General features: G+C 41.7%; 1 protein-coding gene across 1 annotated transcript in view; it reads right to left on the bottom strand.

The window, feature by feature from the left end:
• Positions 1-930: 930 nt before the first annotated feature.
• The window catches only part of spegb (striated muscle enriched protein kinase b), a 131,415-nt gene continuing 114,904 nt past the window's right edge, over positions 931-17,441 (bottom strand). The window contains exons 32-41 of the mRNA XM_014172901.3: positions 13,158-13,274; positions 11,901-12,068; positions 11,421-11,543; positions 10,015-10,179; positions 8,919-9,744; positions 6,886-7,125; positions 6,298-6,521; positions 5,725-5,800; positions 5,196-5,345; positions 931-4,787 (exon numbers count right to left, since the gene is read on the bottom strand). Coding sequence (XP_014028376.3) covers positions 4,544-4,787; positions 5,196-5,345; positions 5,725-5,800; positions 6,298-6,521; positions 6,886-7,125; positions 8,919-9,744; positions 10,015-10,179; positions 11,421-11,543; positions 11,901-12,068; positions 13,158-13,274 — 2,333 coding nt within the window. The 3' untranslated portion in view covers positions 931-4,543. The remainder of the gene's footprint in view (positions 4,788-5,195; positions 5,346-5,724; positions 5,801-6,297; positions 6,522-6,885; positions 7,126-8,918; positions 9,745-10,014; positions 10,180-11,420; positions 11,544-11,900; positions 12,069-13,157; positions 13,275-17,441) is intronic.

Here is a 17,441-nt window from a genome sequence, read left to right as displayed (position 1 = left end):
TGGCTAAGGTATATGTAAACTTCTGACTTCAACTGTATATAGCATTCTGTTGGTGGCAAGAATTTTGTGGTAACTATTTAAATTGAAATACTCAATGTTGAATCAGGTGTTGTTTTTGTATCATAAATATGTGCCATGGAATCGGTACATCGAAAATCTCTTCCCATTTATTTTGCAACCTGCACGGTGCGGCTATCAACATTTTTGTCCTCAAATGAAACTGGTATATTTTTCTATTTATGCCAAATACTTTCAGGCAATTTGTATCAGTAATACATGGCAGACAAACAAGTTTCCTACCTTTTCTCTCTTCCACTTGCCTCCTCAATTTTTGTGGTAATGCTTCAATCAGTTGGTTATGGATTGAGCAGACATTACCATATATTTTTGATAGCTGCATATGTGACATAACTCCATTGTTTCTATTCATGATATCATTCATAAATATAATACAATAAAATAAATCCATAAAGAAGGTTTTTTTACTAATCTGTATTTTTGAGTTTAACCATAATATTTGTTATAATATTTTTGCAATATTTTCTGGAAGATAAAAATGAAATTGTAACCAGCTTTGTAAGGCTTGTTTAAGAAAGGGTGATACTTTATACAAAATGTATTTTTCAATTAGTCTTAAATGAGAAGTTGTGATCTCTATAAAGTCAATAAGGCCATTTTTGAACAAAGGATGAGACTTTCTTAATAATCTACTGGAGAACCATTTTGGGTTTAAGTATAATTTATGTGTGAGTGAAGCTTTTAGTGAGGTTTAATTAAAGCTTTTTAATATTTAATAATTTTAGCCCCCCAAACTCAAATTCATTACGTGAATAGGCACGTTTAATTTTGTCTGGCTTAACAGTGCTTTTTAAATGAGATCAACAAAGACACAACTCAAAGCTCAATTGAAATAACACAAACTGAAACTAATGGGTTTAAGATGCATGTTCTTTATTATTATTTGTAACTATTCCATGCCAGATTCAGAGAGATTCCACAGAACAAAGAAGGTTAAGAGCCGCATCAAGGGCTCTCTTCAATCATAGCCGTTGTTTTGGCGGTGTCAGAGGTGGAACTGCGTTAGAGCTGTCAAATCCACAAGCGGCTCCTAGCATTATACCTCAAGCGGACATTGCCATTGGCTGCACGGAGTTGCATTACGATAAATCCCATGCAGCCTTGTTTACAAGTTCTAACACTGGAATGTGAGATGTAATCTACACCTCGATTAGGCTGATAGAAATCCTCATTATTTAATTTAATGTTTTTCAATTTGAGGGTCATTATTTCCATTTATACAACGGGTGGGTCTAATCCTGAATGCTGATCCATTAAAACTGCATTCCAGCCTGTGCCTATTCCACAAGTTACCACCGGCTAAATTTATGACATTAAAATGCCTATTTACTCTTTTTGATCTGACTGTGCAATCCACTGTCTCATCAGCCCAGCCAAGCAATTAAACTTGATCTCCACTATAAATAGCATCTAGACATTATCTCACATTTCTTTTAGACTAACATTTAGTTTCAATATTCAAATTCGATCTTCAGCTGTCACATAGTAATGAACGTGTCGGGAGTCGGGACGATGCAGGCAGCGTTTCTCAGCCAGTCACAATCATGAATCAGCTGGGAAATTTTTTATGGATTTAAACAAAGAAATGTAAATTGTAAAAAGGTCGAACGAAACGAAGTGCAGCTAGTTTTCAGTCTTTCCAACTTCAGTTTGAAGTGATTTCGTTAGCTGTGTTGTTGACTAGCTCCTCTGAACAACAGTGTCCTGACGAGAGAGCATATTTTCTATGTCTGGCAAAATCGTGCCTCATTAGCTCACTGTTATGGATGTATCCAAATAACTGTCACTAGAAAACAACTTAAACAAATGCAAATGAAGCTACTTTGCTGTTATTCTGGCTGCACTTTTTGACGTGACTGTAAGTTAGCCGTAGTTGGCTAGCTATCAAGCAAGGGATAAGAACGTTGCCAGCCAGGATGGCAATGGAATATTTAGAATGAACGACTGGGTTGCGTCTGTAGATACAGAACAAAAACACAGAACGACTGGGTCGCGTCTCTGGCAACCGAACCGATAGAACGAACGACCAGCCGGCTTGGATAGCAACCCTAGATTTGTGTCGGGACTATATCTTGTGGAAGGATGAAATAGTATGAATACATTCATCGAAATTAGGTTTTTAATTAAAAATCTGAATCATTATTTGAGTATGTTGGTAACCTGTTGTATAAAAGTGATAATGCACTCAAAGCCGGTGTTTGGAGGATATATTGGCCCGGTTTGCCAGCCCTCGACCTTATCTTGGGCCTAACGACACCTGTGTCAATATATCCTCCAAATACCGGCTTCCCGGGCATTATCACTTATATAGCATACACTTTCTCATGGGTGTGTTTTCGGGACAATGATTTGACAGCTCCAATGCAGTTTCACCTCCGACACTGCCAAAACATCAGCTAGGGTGTAGGCTATCACCTCTTAATGCTTGATCTGATTTAATCTAGGCCCAAGCTGAATTGCTCCATCAATGAATAAATAAACAATCACACACACACACAAAGCCATCCAGTATCATAATCCCCCCCCCCCCCAATAAAATATTTAATTAAAGCTAATATTGATTCTCAACATACAAAGCAAACGCTTCTGTTTCAATGTGCATTACATGGGACACTGCAATAGTTCAAGGAATCTTACTTTGGTACAAAACTATTAACTTTATCATTACCAACCTTGCAAACAGTTCCATTCCAAAATAATTTGCAATTACTTTACTTCTTAACGTACTGGAGGTGTCTTGCACATTTGTTCTTTGTCTTCATACATCAATATTCACTCTCTTTTTAAATGTTAATACTGTCTTCACAATCCATTGAAATATATTCTTAATCCATTTGTAGATTTACCCCAAGTACTCCTGTCATCCAAGAAATTGAACATATCATAATTGTATACAAAACTGTATGATATGACACACAGGGCAGCCATCAAACTAATATCATACTTTACAATGGTATTCAACTACAAGAATCCTGCTGAAATACTTAATTATTAACAAACTGCTGATTTAAAAACTGAAATACAATGTAAAGTAAAATCAACTTCATGACACTCATTTGCCGCATCACTTCATGACTATACCACAATAAATATATATCATATCTATACTATTAAATCTCTTTTGTTATACTGTTTCGATGTTGGATGGTGAAGATATCAAAACAGATAATCAAATAACAAAATTCTCAAATGTTTATGAAACGTTCACACTTTCTTCATCTGCGTGGATGCACCTACACATATTTATTTTTCAAATATGGCAATAACCTCATAACAAAGATTCTTTCTCCATGCGTCATCCTAATTTAAAAGTGGGAACTTGCATTATCTGTGTACTAATTTACATTCTTACAGTCAAAGAGGTCCTGTTTAACTGTAGATTAAGCCACCCACCACTCCCTCTACTCATTCACATTTTACAAATGTAATTTGTCAAAATGTTCAATCTGAACTCTAGTAAGGGCACTTGTAAGATACAGCATGACCCTTCCACATTATACCCTGTGACTCAAGACACCCTCAGCTACTGTGAATCTAAGGTACTGGAGGTCAAGGCAGCCTTTGTATACACAGACTTGGTATACACAAATCCTCTGCAAGACCATAAATTATGGGAACAATAAGAAAATGTAGCCATTGACATAGTAATATATAATGACAAAGACTCAACGGGCCAAATCAGAATGCCTTTAAGAACATTTTCAGGCAGATGTGGTCCTATTCCTTGATTTGGGTTGCATTGATTGGTTGTTCACTGTTCTGGTAGGTCTTGCTGATCTTGTCTCAACCATTTTGCTAAGAATTATTTCTCAATGCATTTATTACATCTAATGTTTTCAAGAAAATTCTGATGATCAGAGATATAAAAATTCAACTGAGCACTATGGTGTGCATACCGTAGCACCCAAAATCATGTTATCAGTAAAGATGTTATCAGTAGTGTCGCTTTGTTCATAAGAAATTGCTTAGGAGAGACAATCTCCACAAATGTCATTATCCTAGGGAAAGATAAAATCACACATGCACTAGATGTTTAGAGAAGATATAGGGTTGATGCACATGGATACAAGAGGATCAGATGAAAACATTGTGAGATTGTTAACATAAAAGAGAACAGAGGTTTAGAACTTTGAGCTGGCATCCAGTCCTTGAGAAACATGTATCACCCTATGAAATACACAAAGAACCATTGTGAGATTGTCTCATTGCAAGACAAAAAATGTGTGGCTTCCTGTAGGCTTAGTATAGGGACTCTCTGGTGGAGGCAGAGAGGTTAGGTCCTCAATATTCAGAACCAGTGCTGGATTTTGTGATTTTATGTCCATTTGGCTGAAAAGGTCAAGTCCCATCTCATCTCACCAAGTTAGGGAGCCAAGGGGGTTTATCAGACCTGCCTCATTTAGATTGCGTACTTCATCTCAGGCAACAGCTCCTGCCTTCATGCATTTGACATATGAAGCCGTGCTCACTGTGTGACCGGTGTCATGGTCAAGGGGGGTATAGGGCTGGTGGGTGACTGGGGCGAGCTCTGGTATGACCGGAGCAGGACCTTGTGCTTGGTGGCCACCCCCACCCGCTGGCTCTGCTGTTCGTCCAGGTATTCCTTGAGGCGCGTGGTGGTGAAGGTGAGGGTCTGCCGCCGCAGCCGCATCAGGTAGGCATCCTGGAGCCATGAGTTGTTGTAGCAGTCCTTGATGGAAGGACGGGCCCTGAAACAGAGGTTACAACCAGGGTCAAGCAGCCCTAACTCAAAATCACAAACTATCCCATAAGGGATTGGTCATATAAATGTGATACAACACACAACATTTTTTATATAATTCATTCATTACAAGCTATGGCATCCATTGGAAGCCTTATTCCTCAATCCTGCATTATCAACCACTGCAAAATATGTGTACAGATCAAGTTAACAACAGCCAATGTTTGTAACGTTGTGGAGTGAGACAGAGGCCATTGCGTTGATTTAATTTAGTTGTGCCCCTGCTTTATTGCTATGACAAAGAAAATAAGGACTAACTGCTGATGTCAGTGCAGACAGTAAATAATATAATTAATGGACCAATTAATCTAAAGAAAAGAGCACTTAATTGGTATTAATTATCAGCTGTACTTACCAAGGGTAGCTACACAGGATCTTCTTCAAAAACAGAGAGGCACTTTGAGACACATTCTGGTAGAGTTTGCCCACGTCAAACTTGGCTGCCAGGATTCTGGCTTCAGCCTCCTGTGGATCATAATCCATGAAGGGCGACCTGCCGCTTAGCCTGAAAACATTTGAAATGGGTTTTAAATAGGTTTGAAATAAACATAAGGGACAGAGCACTTAAAATAAACAAATTAACACAGTCAAAGATTAATGTGTAACAATTTGTGTGTTGAGACATTTAAATAAATGTTAAAGTTTGATTTTATTCATGTAAAGCAGGTGCCCATCTGTTACACTGTGTAGATGGCTGCACTGTTGTCATTTCCAAATTAAGCAAAAATGGATTCATTCATTTAAAATTATTAGTTAATTTTTTTAATTACAGAACTGTATAGAGACAAATTGCAACTCATGAATGGTACTTGAATGAACTGGGATTTGGCTTAAGTTTCAAATGAGTTCAAATGGCATTGGCCCAAAGCCTTGGTCATACTCACATGATGAAGGTCAACACGCCTACACTCCAAATGTCAGCCGGAGGGCCCACCACATCCCCTTTCAACATCTCAGGAGCTTTAGGGAAAGGTTAGGAAAAAGGGAACAGGTTAGGGAAAGGTTAGTGTGAGAACTTTGAGGCATTCAGGAAACATAAAGGGGCACAACTAGGTGTTCACATACTGTACCTGGTATTAACATATGATTAATTGATCAAAGATTCATCTATCACAATCTGTTCACCGCTCAGTCGGTGCATCTGTACATGGTATTATGAGCCATCCCTTACCGTCTGTGTCTATATTGTGCCACAGAGACAGACCGATTGGCTACAGAGCATTTTCTACACAGAACACATTTGATATGCTTGAAATTCCCTGTTCAGATTGCCCATGTTTAAAAACTATCACCTTAATAAATATTATTATACACAAGGATTCCCTATTATACATATTTGATTGATAAGTTGAATCAGGTATGTTAGTGCCAGGATAAAACAAACATTTTCACCCCCTAAGTTTCAACCCTTAGGATTGGGTTGAGACACACCGATTTAGATCATTCTCATGACTTACACATATACTCCAGAGTTCCAACAGGTGGGCTGAACTGCTTGAGGAAGAGTGGGTTAAAGGTCTGCGCGCTGCCAAAGTCAATGATCTTCACTACGTTCATGTAGGTGATGATGATGTTCTCCGGCTTGATGTCTAAGTGCAGGATGCGGCGGTTGTGCAGGTAGTCCAAACCCTGCAGGATCTGAACGATGTAGCCCACCACGTCATCCTCTGAGTAGCGGAATCTAGGGGGACAACGAAGTATGAAAGTGTTGAGGTCAATTCCATCAATTGAGAAAGTAAACTGAAATTCCAATTTCTTCTGATTTGATTTGACTTGAATTGAATTTATTTGGGTAAAAAAAAAAGACAAGATTTGCATTGCATCCTCAGACTATAGCCCTTTAAAGCATTAACAGAAACACTAATTTCCAAAGTGGTCCTTGAAGATAAATAGCTTTTCAACAAAGAAATCAAATGGAATTGACCCCAACCCTGGCCCAGGGATACTATACAGAGCAAAAGTAATCATTACATACAAAACCATATAACAGAAATAAGCTAGTTATTTCCATTAGTTGGTACACGTAAGAATTTGTGCTGTCTGACCTGTCGATGAGGCTGTAGAGGAGCTCTTTTCCACTGCAGCACTCTGAGATGAGCACCAGGTAGCGGGGCGTGACGTAAGCCTCGTGCAGAGCCATGATCTTGTCGTGGTGGAGGGACTTCAGGATGTCATACTCCTGCAGCACTGTCTGTTTATTGTCTGCCTCGTAGGGCACAATCTTAGCCATGAACAGGTTGCCTGTGGCGTTCTCTCTACACTCTCGGATCACGCCAAAGCGGCCCCTTTAAGACAAACAAAGAGACAACCTTGAGTTGACACTTCAAAAAAAGCCATCAAGTATGACTGTATACAAACCATAAAAATGTTGTATAATAATGCTTATAATAGACTGTATGATGTCTCTCTAAATGTATCAACATTACAACAGACTCAAAAGTCATTCTAATTGAATTAGAGGTAGATTTCCAGGGAAATGCATAATATAATAAATAATCGTTTTCATAATAATAATAATAATAATAATAATATACTGACCAAAAATATAAACGCAACATGTAAAGTGTTGGTCCCATGTTTCATGAAATAAAATAATCCCAGAAAACTTTTTTTTTTCAGATTTTGTGCAAAAATGTATTGTGCTGGGGACAATAAAAGGCCACTCTAAAATGTGTAGTTTTGTCACACAACACAATGCCACAGATATCTAAAGTTTTGAGGGAGCATGGAATTGGCATGCTGACTGCAGGAATGTCCACCAGAGTTCTTGCCAGAGAATGCAATGTTAATTTCTCTACCATAAGCCGTCTCAAACGTCTTTTTAAAGAATTTGGCAGTACGCCAAACCGGCCTCACAACCACAGACCACGCGTAACCATGCCAGCCCAGGACGTCCACATTCGGCTCCTTCACCTGTGGGATCGTCTGAGACCAGCCACCCAGACAGCTGATGAAACTGTGGGATGGCACAACTGAAGAATTTCTGCACAAACTGTCAAACTAAAAGAAATGTCAGCACAAGAACGGTTCGTCGGGAGATTAAGGAAATGGGTTTCGGTGGCCGGGCAGCCTTACACGAGCCTAAGATCACCATGCGCAATGCCAAGCATCAGTTGGAGTGGTGTAAAGCTTGCCGCCATTGGAATCTGAAGCAGTGGAAACGCATTCTTTGGCGTGAGGAATCACGCTTCACCATCTGGCAGTCCGACAGATGAATCTGGGTTTGGTGGATGAGGAGAACACTACCTGCCCGAATGCATAGTGTCAACTGTAAAGTTTGGTTGAGGAGGAATAATGGTCTGGGGCTGTTTTTCATGGTTCGGGCTAGGCCCCTTAGTTCCATTGAAGGGAAATCTTAACGCTACAGCATACAATGACATTCTAGACGATTCTGTGCTTCCAACATTGGGCAACTGTTTGGGGAAGGCCCTTTCCCGTTTCAGCATGACAATGCCCCCTTGCACAAAGCAAGGTCTATACAGAAATGGTTTGTCGATATTGGTGTGGAAGAATTTGACAGACCTGCACAGAGCCCTGACCACAACCTCATCGAATAACTTTGGGATGAATTGGAACGACGGCTGTGAGCCACGCCTAATCGCCCAACATCAGTGCCCGACCTAAATAATGCTCTTGTGGCTGAACGGAAGCAAGTCCCTGCAGCAATGTTCCAACATCTAGTTGAAAGCCTTCCCAGAAGAGTGGAGGCTGTTATAGCAGCAAAGGGGGGACCAATTCCATATTAATGCCCATGATTTTGTAATGAGATGTTTGACGGGCAGGTGTCCACATACTTTTGGTCATGTATTGTATCTGTGACCAACAGAGGCATATCTGTATTCCCAGTCATGTGAAATCCATAGATCACGGCCTAATGAATTTATTTACATTTATTGACTTCCTTATATGAACAGTAACTCAGTAAAATCTTTTAAATTGTTGCATGTTGCATTTATATTTTTGTTCAGTGTAAGAACACAGTTATGGATAGACAGTCTTGAGGGAAATGCTTTGTCTAAAATATCCCTGAGCATATCACTGTGGGAGCATTGTGGACATTACTTTTTACGTTCTTTACCTGGCCTTCTCATCCATGAAGGTATATGGTTTCTGGGGCACTCCCTGGCGCAGGGAACTCTCACCAGGGCGTCCCCCCAAGGGTGTCTTGCGTCCTGACAGGGTGCCGGAGGGGGTCATCCGCCCAGACGGGGTCATACGTATGGGTGTAACCCCACCATCCCCTACAGGACTCATGCTGGAAACCAGCACCACCAGAGGTGAGATGGGGGTGGAGGGGGATGGTGGTATGACGTGCGCTGTGGTAGCCGGTATTGGCGCATACATGGGCACAGACGAAATGGGTTTGCCAATGGCTGTGCGAGGGGCCACAGGTGGGGGCGGGGTCTTAGTCATGGGAGAGACGATATTGATGGGACTCTGGGGTTTGGGGAGAACGACAGAAGGAGCGAGCTTGGTTACGGTTCCCAGTTGAGTCTGTGCCGTTTTCGTGACGTTGATATTGATGGTGGTCTTGGCTTTGGCCTGGGCGGGAGCCGACTGAACTGGAGACGGGATTTGGATCTCAGGGATGGCCCGATGGGATGGGGCCACATTAATAACAATGGGGGCGGAGGCAGCGCTGGTTAGGGTCTGAGGGACTGAGGGTTTGGAATCAACAGGTTTAAAAGTGGGGATAGAAGCAATAGACTTGGCCGCTGGTACAGCAGGAGCGGGAGCAGCAGCAGAGGGGGATGGGGTCTGTGTGGATGGGGAGAAAGATGGGGCTGGGGTCGGCACTTTACTAGGCACAGGCTTCATGGAGGGGACGGTAATTGCTGACGTTTTGACAACCGGTGCTGCATGGACTGTCTTCACAACGACTGATCCACTGGATTTTGTTGGTGCTGTTGATTCAGAATAATACCGTTTTTAGTATTACGAGAGTGAGCCCTCTCATAGAATTCTATGGAAAAAACTTTGCTAGGAAACATTCATATTTGATGGAAAAAGTATTGGAGTTTACAGGAGTTTGTCAATCTCCAGGTGCCTAAAGTACATCATACATGTGTGCAAACATTTAAACCAAATGGAAAAGAAATGTATGATAATAATGACATACTGTATTACCATTTGGTCTTCATAGTTAGGTCTTCATAGTAGAAAGTAGCACATACCTGAGGCATCCAGGCACACTAACTCTGAGAGGTTACTGTAGGGTCCTTGGCCTGCCTTGTTCACACACGCCACTCTAAACCTGAAGGTGCCCCTTCCTGGCAAGTCTACCACATTGTAGTAACAGTCAGCCACTCCAGTGGCCACGATGAGCCAGTTACTCTCACCTGGGGAAGAAAGACCATAGACATACATCTACGTGTTCATGTTTATATTTAATTTAGAAAGCCACATTTCAATCATTGTCAGAGAATAAGGTCACGGAAGGCAGTTATTTTGAATGAATCATTGGCATAATAAAACTGCATAATAAAACTGTCTCTCATGTCACCCCGCTCCTCCGCACACTCCACTGGCTTCCAGTCGAAGCTCGCTTCCACGACAAGACCATGTTGCTTACCTCCCTACCTTCAGGCTATGCTCAAACCCTACAACCCAACCCAAACACTTTGTTCAGCCATCTCAAGTCTCTTGGCCCTCCCTCCCTCCCTCTCAGCCCAGTCCAAGCTCTTCTCTGTCCTGGCACCCCAATGGTAGAACCAGCTTCCCCCTGAAACTAGGACAGAGTCTCTGCCCGTCTTCTGAAAACATCTGAAACCCTACCTTTTCAAACAGTATCTTAAACAATCCACCTCTTCACCTAAAATACAAAATGTAAATTACCAGCACTTGCACTTGCACTTGACCCCCCCCCCCTTCTATGCCTGTGATATGTGGTCCCACCTAGCTATCTTAAGATGATTAAACTAACTGTAAGTCGCTCTGGATAAGAGCGTCTGCTAAATGTGTCACGGCCTGATCTGTTTCACCTGTCCTTGTGATTGTCTCCACCCCCTCCATGTGTGGCTTATTTTCCCCAGTGTATTTATCCCTGTGTTTCCTGTCTCTCTGTGCCAGTTCGTCTTGTATGTTTCCAAGTCAACCAGCGTTTTTCCCGTTCTCCTGCTTTTTGCATTCTCCTTTTCTAGTCCTCCCGGGTTTGACCCTTACCTGTTTCTGGACTTTGTACCCGCCTCCCTGACTTTTCTGCCTGCCTTAACTACGAGCCTGTCTGCCACTCTGTACCTCCTGGACTCTGATCTGGTTTTGACCTTTTTGCCTGTCCACGACCATTCTCTTGCCTACTCCTTTTGGATTAATAAACATTGTAAGACTCCAACCATCTGCCTCCTGTGTCTGCATTTAGGTCTCGCCTTGTGCCTTGATACAATTTTAAACGTAAATGTATTTCTATCAGTGATTGAACAGAACAACACTGCAATATTGCTAATGACTGCACCATGGCAATAATGTGTTGGACTGTGGACATTTGGCGTATGATACAACTTCATTTGGACAGTATGGCTTTACGTTCAGACTTTGAAATGATACGAATTAAGTTGTATGTGTATGTGACACCATGACTCACCCTCTGCTTTTCTCTCCAGAGAGTAGGTGCAGGGGGCCATAGTGTCTGAAGGCCTCCAGAGGACCAGGGCAGTGTTCTTATAGCGCTGGGGAACCTCAGGAGTCCCAGGATGATTGGGCAGCCCTAGAAGGGCAGAGAGGTATAGGTACAACTTTGTCCTGTTCATTCAAAACCACTAAAAGTGTTTCAAATGATTAGGCCTAAATAAAAAAGATTTTCAGTTGCAAGAGAGTTTGTCTAAAAATAGATCAATATCAAGTTGATGGTAATTCATTTGGTATCATTTTCTGACGTGACAGAATTAGAAAGGAATTTGCGCTAGAATAGGTTCGTTCGAACAACTGAGTTGGCCAAGGGGTCTATCCAAACCTAAATAATAGAGCAGGAAATAATGTAATTTAGAACACCAACAAAAAAACAAAAATTCTCTCTCTCCCTCTATTTCCCACTCTTTCTCTCTCTGAGGTATGGGACTCTTACGAGCAAGGGAGAGAGTACAGGAGCTGGAGACCGAAGCCAGAGGGTTGGTAGCCACACACTCGTACAGCCCTGCATCCTTCTTGGTGGTTGTCATGATCATCAGCAGCTGCCTGCCATCCGGACAGGAGATCATGTTCATTCTGGCATCAATCTGCAGAGGCTTCTTATCTGAAATTGTTGAAAAAGGTACACTTAAAGCCAACAGTTATAATGCAATATGATGCATTTACAAAGCATTCAGAAAGTATTCAGACCCTTTAACTTTTTCCACATTTTGTTACGTTACAGCCTTATTCTAAAATTGATCAAATAAATAAAATCACCTTATTCACATAAGTAGTCAGACCCTTTGCTATGAGACTTGAAATTGAGCTCAGGTAAATCCTGTTTCCATTGATCATCCTTGAGATATTTCTACAACTTGATTGGAGTCCACCTGTGGTAAATTTTATTGATTGGACATTATTTGGAAAGGCACATACCTGTCTATATAAGGTCCCACAGTTGACAATGCATGTCAGAGGAGTGCCGAGACAGGATTGCATTGAGGCACAGATCTGGGGAAGGGTACCAAAACATTTTTGCAGCATTGAAGTTCCCCACGAACACAGTGGCCTCCATAATTTTTAAAGGGAAGAAGTTTGGATCCACCAAGACTCCACCTAGAGCTAGCCACTCGGCCAAAATGAGCAACCAGGGGAGAAGAGCCTTAGTCAGGGAGGTGACCAAGAACCTGATGGTCACTCTGACAGAGCTCCAGAGTTCCTCTGTGGCTTTGGGACAAGTTTCTGAATGTCCTTGAGTGGCCCAGCCAGAGCCCGGACTTAAACCTGATTGAACATCTCTGGAGAGACCTGAAAATAGCTGTGCAGTAATGCTCCCCATCCAACCTGACAGAGCTTGAGAGGATCTGCAGAGAAGAATGGGAGAAACTCCCCAAATACTGGTGTGCCAAGCTTGTAGCGTCATACCCAAGAAGACTCAAGGCTGTAATCACTGACAAAGGTGCTTCAACAAAGTACCAAGTAAAGGGTCTGAATACTTATTTAAATGTACTATTTCAGTTTTTTATAAAAATAAAAAATAAACTGTTTTTGCTGTGTCATTATGGGGTATTGTGTGTAGATTGATTAGTGGGGAATTTAAAAAAAGAAGGCTCTAATTTAACAAAATGTGTAAAAAGTCAAGGGGTCTGAATGCTTTCTTTAGATACTATAGGGGTTGATATTACATTCTGCTCTATTATTAAGTTCTTACCTTTCATCCAGGAGATGTGTGGGTGGGGGCTGCCAGCAGGGAGGCAGCTAAGGGTGATGGGATCTCCCTCCAGCAGGACGTGGTCCCTCAACTTGATGTGGAACACGGGAGGGAAGTCTGGAGGAGAGACAAATTGGGAATGGGATTAAGAAGTAAAAGAAATGGGCATTTCTATGGACCACAAAAAAATCTATTTCGCTTGATATGTTTTTCACTGTTTGCTAATTAGACTCTTTCAACAACTGAGTATCAACATGTTGTTTACACTGGCAAGCTACAGTGCATTCGGAAAGTATTCAGACCCCTTTTTCTCATCAATCTACACACAATGATCCATAATGACAAAGGAAAAACAGGTTTTTAGACATTTTTGCATATAAATAAAAAATAGAAAAACATAACATTTACATAAGTATTCAGACCATATACTCAGTACTTTGTTGAAGTACCTTTGGCAGCGATTACAGCATTGAGTCTTCTTGGGTATGACACTACAAGCTTGGCACACCTGTATTTGGGGAGTTTTTTTCCATTCTTCTGTGCAGGTCCTCTCAAGCTCTGTCAGGTTGGATGGGGAGCGTTGCTGAACAGCTATTTTCAGGTCTCTCCAGAGATGTTCGATCAGGTTTAAGTCTGGGCTCTGGCTCGGTACACAAGGACATTCAGAGACTTGTCCCGAAGCCACTCCTGCATTGTCTTGGACGTGTGCTTAGAGTCGTTGTCCTGTTGAAAGGTGAACCTTCGCCCCAGTCTGAGTTCCCTAATGTTCTGGCGTAGATTTTCATCAAGGAACTCTGTACTTTGCTCTGTTCATCTTTCCCTCGATTCTGACTAATCTCCCAGTCCGTGCTGCTGAAAAAAATCCAAGCAGCATGATGCTGCCACCAACATGCTTCACCGTAGGGATGGTGCCAGGTTTCCTCCAGATGTGACACTTGGCATTCAGGCCAAAGAGTTTAACCTTGGTTTCATCAGACCAGAGAATCTTGTTTCTCAAGGTCTGAGAGCCCTTTAGGTGATTTCTGGCAAATTCCACGCGTGCTGTCATGTGCTTTTTACTGAGGAGTGGATTCCATCTGGCCACTCTACCACAAAGGCCTGATTGGTGGAATGCTGCAGAGATGGTTTTCCTTCTGGAAGGTTCTCCTATCTCCGCAGAGGGATTCTGGAGCTCTGTCAGAGTGACCATCTGGTTCTTGGACACCTCCCTGACCAAGGGCCTTCTCCCCCGCTGCTCAGATTGGCCAGGCGGCCAGCTCTAGGAAGAGTCTTGCTGGTTCCAAAGTTCTCGCATTTAAGAATGACGAGGCCACTGTGTTTGTGGGGACCTTCAACGCTGCTGAAATTTCTTGATACCCTTCCCCAGATCTGTGCCTCGACACAGTCTAGTCTCGGAGCTCTACGGACAGTTCCTTCGACCTCATGGCTTGGTTTTTCCTCTGACATGCACTGTCAACTGTGGGACCCTATGTAGACAGGTGTGTGCGTTTCCAAATCATGTCCAATCTATTACATTTACAACAGGTGGACTCCAATGAAGTTGTAGAAACATCTCAAGGATGATAAGCGGAAACGGGATGCACTTGAGCTCAATTTCGAGTCTCATTGCAAACCTTCTGAATACTTATGTAAATAAGGTATTTCTTTTTTTAAATCGTTTTTTGCAAAAATGTCTTTGCTTTGTCATTATGGGGTATTGTGTGTAGATTGATGAGGATTTTTTTTAATTTAATCCATTTTAAACAGGCTGTAAAGTATTGTTTTCTTTTTTAAAGTCAAGGGGTCTGAATACTTTCCGAATGCACTGTATCTACAATTTTGAACAAATGCACCTCAATAGCTAGCTTGTTTATCTAACTGTAACTGAAATATCATTAGCTAATGAGGCATTGTAGCAACTATTCTTCACGCCTCCTAAATTGAGTCGTAGAAAGGCTTAATAGCTAACTAAATAGCTGGATAATACTGCAACAACTAAGCATGTGAGCTTATGCTAACCTAGCTAGCTAACTACAGTGACAAGTTCAGTGTTGTTGCTGCTTTATTGAGCATATGTAATACTGCACAAATGAGGAAAGTAACTTCCTAGCTAACAACAAACATTCCCACAACTTTAAAGAACGTTCCCTTAGGAGTCGCAGGTATTTAAATAACATTTTTATTGGAATGTTAAATTGATGTGCAAGGAATGTTTCCATGAGACACATTCTCTTAATGTCAAATATAACTTACCCAGAACGTGCTTAACCATGTTCTCAGTACTTAAAATATGAATGTTCTACATACGTTTAATGGGATCGTTGCAAGAACATTCATGTGTCCAGTTCTCGGAGGGTTAGGAGAATATTCCATTAATGTCCTACCAAACATACACAGAATATGGTTGCCATGTTCTCAGAACATAAGATATTAATGTTATAGAACCCTCAGATAACTGGACACATGACAGGTCTTGCAACTGTCTATTGCCTAGAACATTAATATATTGTTTTCTGTGACGATGGCAACCATGTTCTGTGTATGTTTTTTTTCAACTTTATTTAAAACCAGGTAAGCTAGTTGAGAACAAGTTCTCATTTACAACTGCGACCTGGCCAAGATAAAGCAAAGCAGTGTGACACAAACAACAACACAGAGTTACACATGGAATACACAAGCGTACAGTCAATAACACAATAGAAAAAAAAAGAAAGTCTATATACAGTGTGTGCAAATGGCGTGAGGAGGTAGGCAATAAATAGGCCATAGTAGCGAAGTAATTACAATTTACAGTGGGGGAAAAAAGTATATGATCCCCTGCTGATTTTGTGCGTTTGCCCACTTACGAAGAAATGATCAGTCTATAATTTTAATGGTAGGTTTATTTGAACAGCGAGAGACAGAATAACAACAAAAAAATCCAGAAAAACGCATATCAAAAATGTAATAAAATTATTAGCATTTTAATGAGGGAAATAAGTATTTGACCCCTCTGCAAAACATGACTTAGTACTTGGTGGCAAAACCCTAGTTGGCAATCACAGAGGTCAGACGTTTCTTGTAGTTGGCCACCAGGTTTGCACACATCTCAGGAGGGATTTTGTCCCACTCCTTTTGCAGATCTTCTCCAAGTCATTAAGGTTTCGAGGCTGACGTTTGGCAACTCGAACCTTCTGCTCCCTCCACAGATTTTCTATGGGATTAAGGTCTGGAGACTGGCTAGGCCACTCCAGGACCTTAATGTGCTTCTTCTTGAGCCACTCCTTTGTTGCCTTGGCCGTGTGTTTTGGGTCATTGTCATGCTGGAATACCCATCCACGACCCATTTTCAGTGCCCTGGCTGAGGGAAGGAGGTTCTCACCCAAGATTTGACGGTACATTGCCCCGTCAAATGATGCGGTGAAGTTGTCCTGTCCCCTTAGCAAAAAAACACCCCCAAAGCATAATGTTTCCACCTCCATGTTTGACGGTGGAGATGGTGTTCTTGGGGTCATAGGCAGCATTCCTCCTCCTCCAAACACAGCGAGTTGAGTTGATGCCAAAGAGCTCCATTTTGGTCTCATCTGACCACAACACTTTCACCAGTTGTCCTCTGAATCATTCAGATGTTCATTGACAAACTTCAGACGGGCATGTATATGTATTCTTGAGCAGGGGGACCTTGCGGGCGCTGCAGGATTTCAGTCCTTCACAGCGTAGTGTGTTACCAATTGTTTTCTTGGTGACTATGGTCCCAGCTGCCTTGAGATCATTGACAAGATCCTCCCATGTAGTTCTGGGCTGATTCCTCACCGTTCTCATGATCATTGCAACTCCACAAGGTGAGATCTTGCATGGTGCCCCAGGCCGAGGGATATTGACAGTTCTTTTGTGTTTCTTCCATTTGCGAATAATCACACCAAATGTTGTCACCTTCTCACCAAGCTGCTTGGTGATGGTCTTGTAGCCCATTCCAGCCTTGTGTAGGTCTACAAATCTTGTCCCTGACATCCTTGGAGAGCTCTTTGGTCTTGGCCATGGTGGAGAGTTTGGAATCTGATTGATTGCTTCTGTGTACAGGTGTCTTTTATACAGGTAACAAACTGAGATTAGGAGCACTCCCTTTAAGAGTGTGCTCCTAATCTCAGCTCGTTACCTGTATAAAAGACACCTGGGAGCCAGAAATATTTCTGATTGAGAGGGGGTCAAATACTTATTTCCCTCATTAAAATGTAAATCAATTTAACATTTTTGACATGTGTTCTTCTGGATGTTTTTGTTGTTATTCTGTCTCTCACTGTTGAAATAAACCTACCATTAAAATTA

Source organism: Salmo salar, chromosome 25 (genome assembly GCF_965601325.2).
Source record: "Salmo salar chromosome 25, fSalSal1, whole genome shotgun sequence".
Lineage (NCBI taxonomy): Eukaryota > Metazoa > Chordata > Actinopteri > Salmoniformes > Salmonidae > Salmo > Salmo salar.
This window is presented reverse-complemented; position numbering and strand designations above follow the sequence as displayed.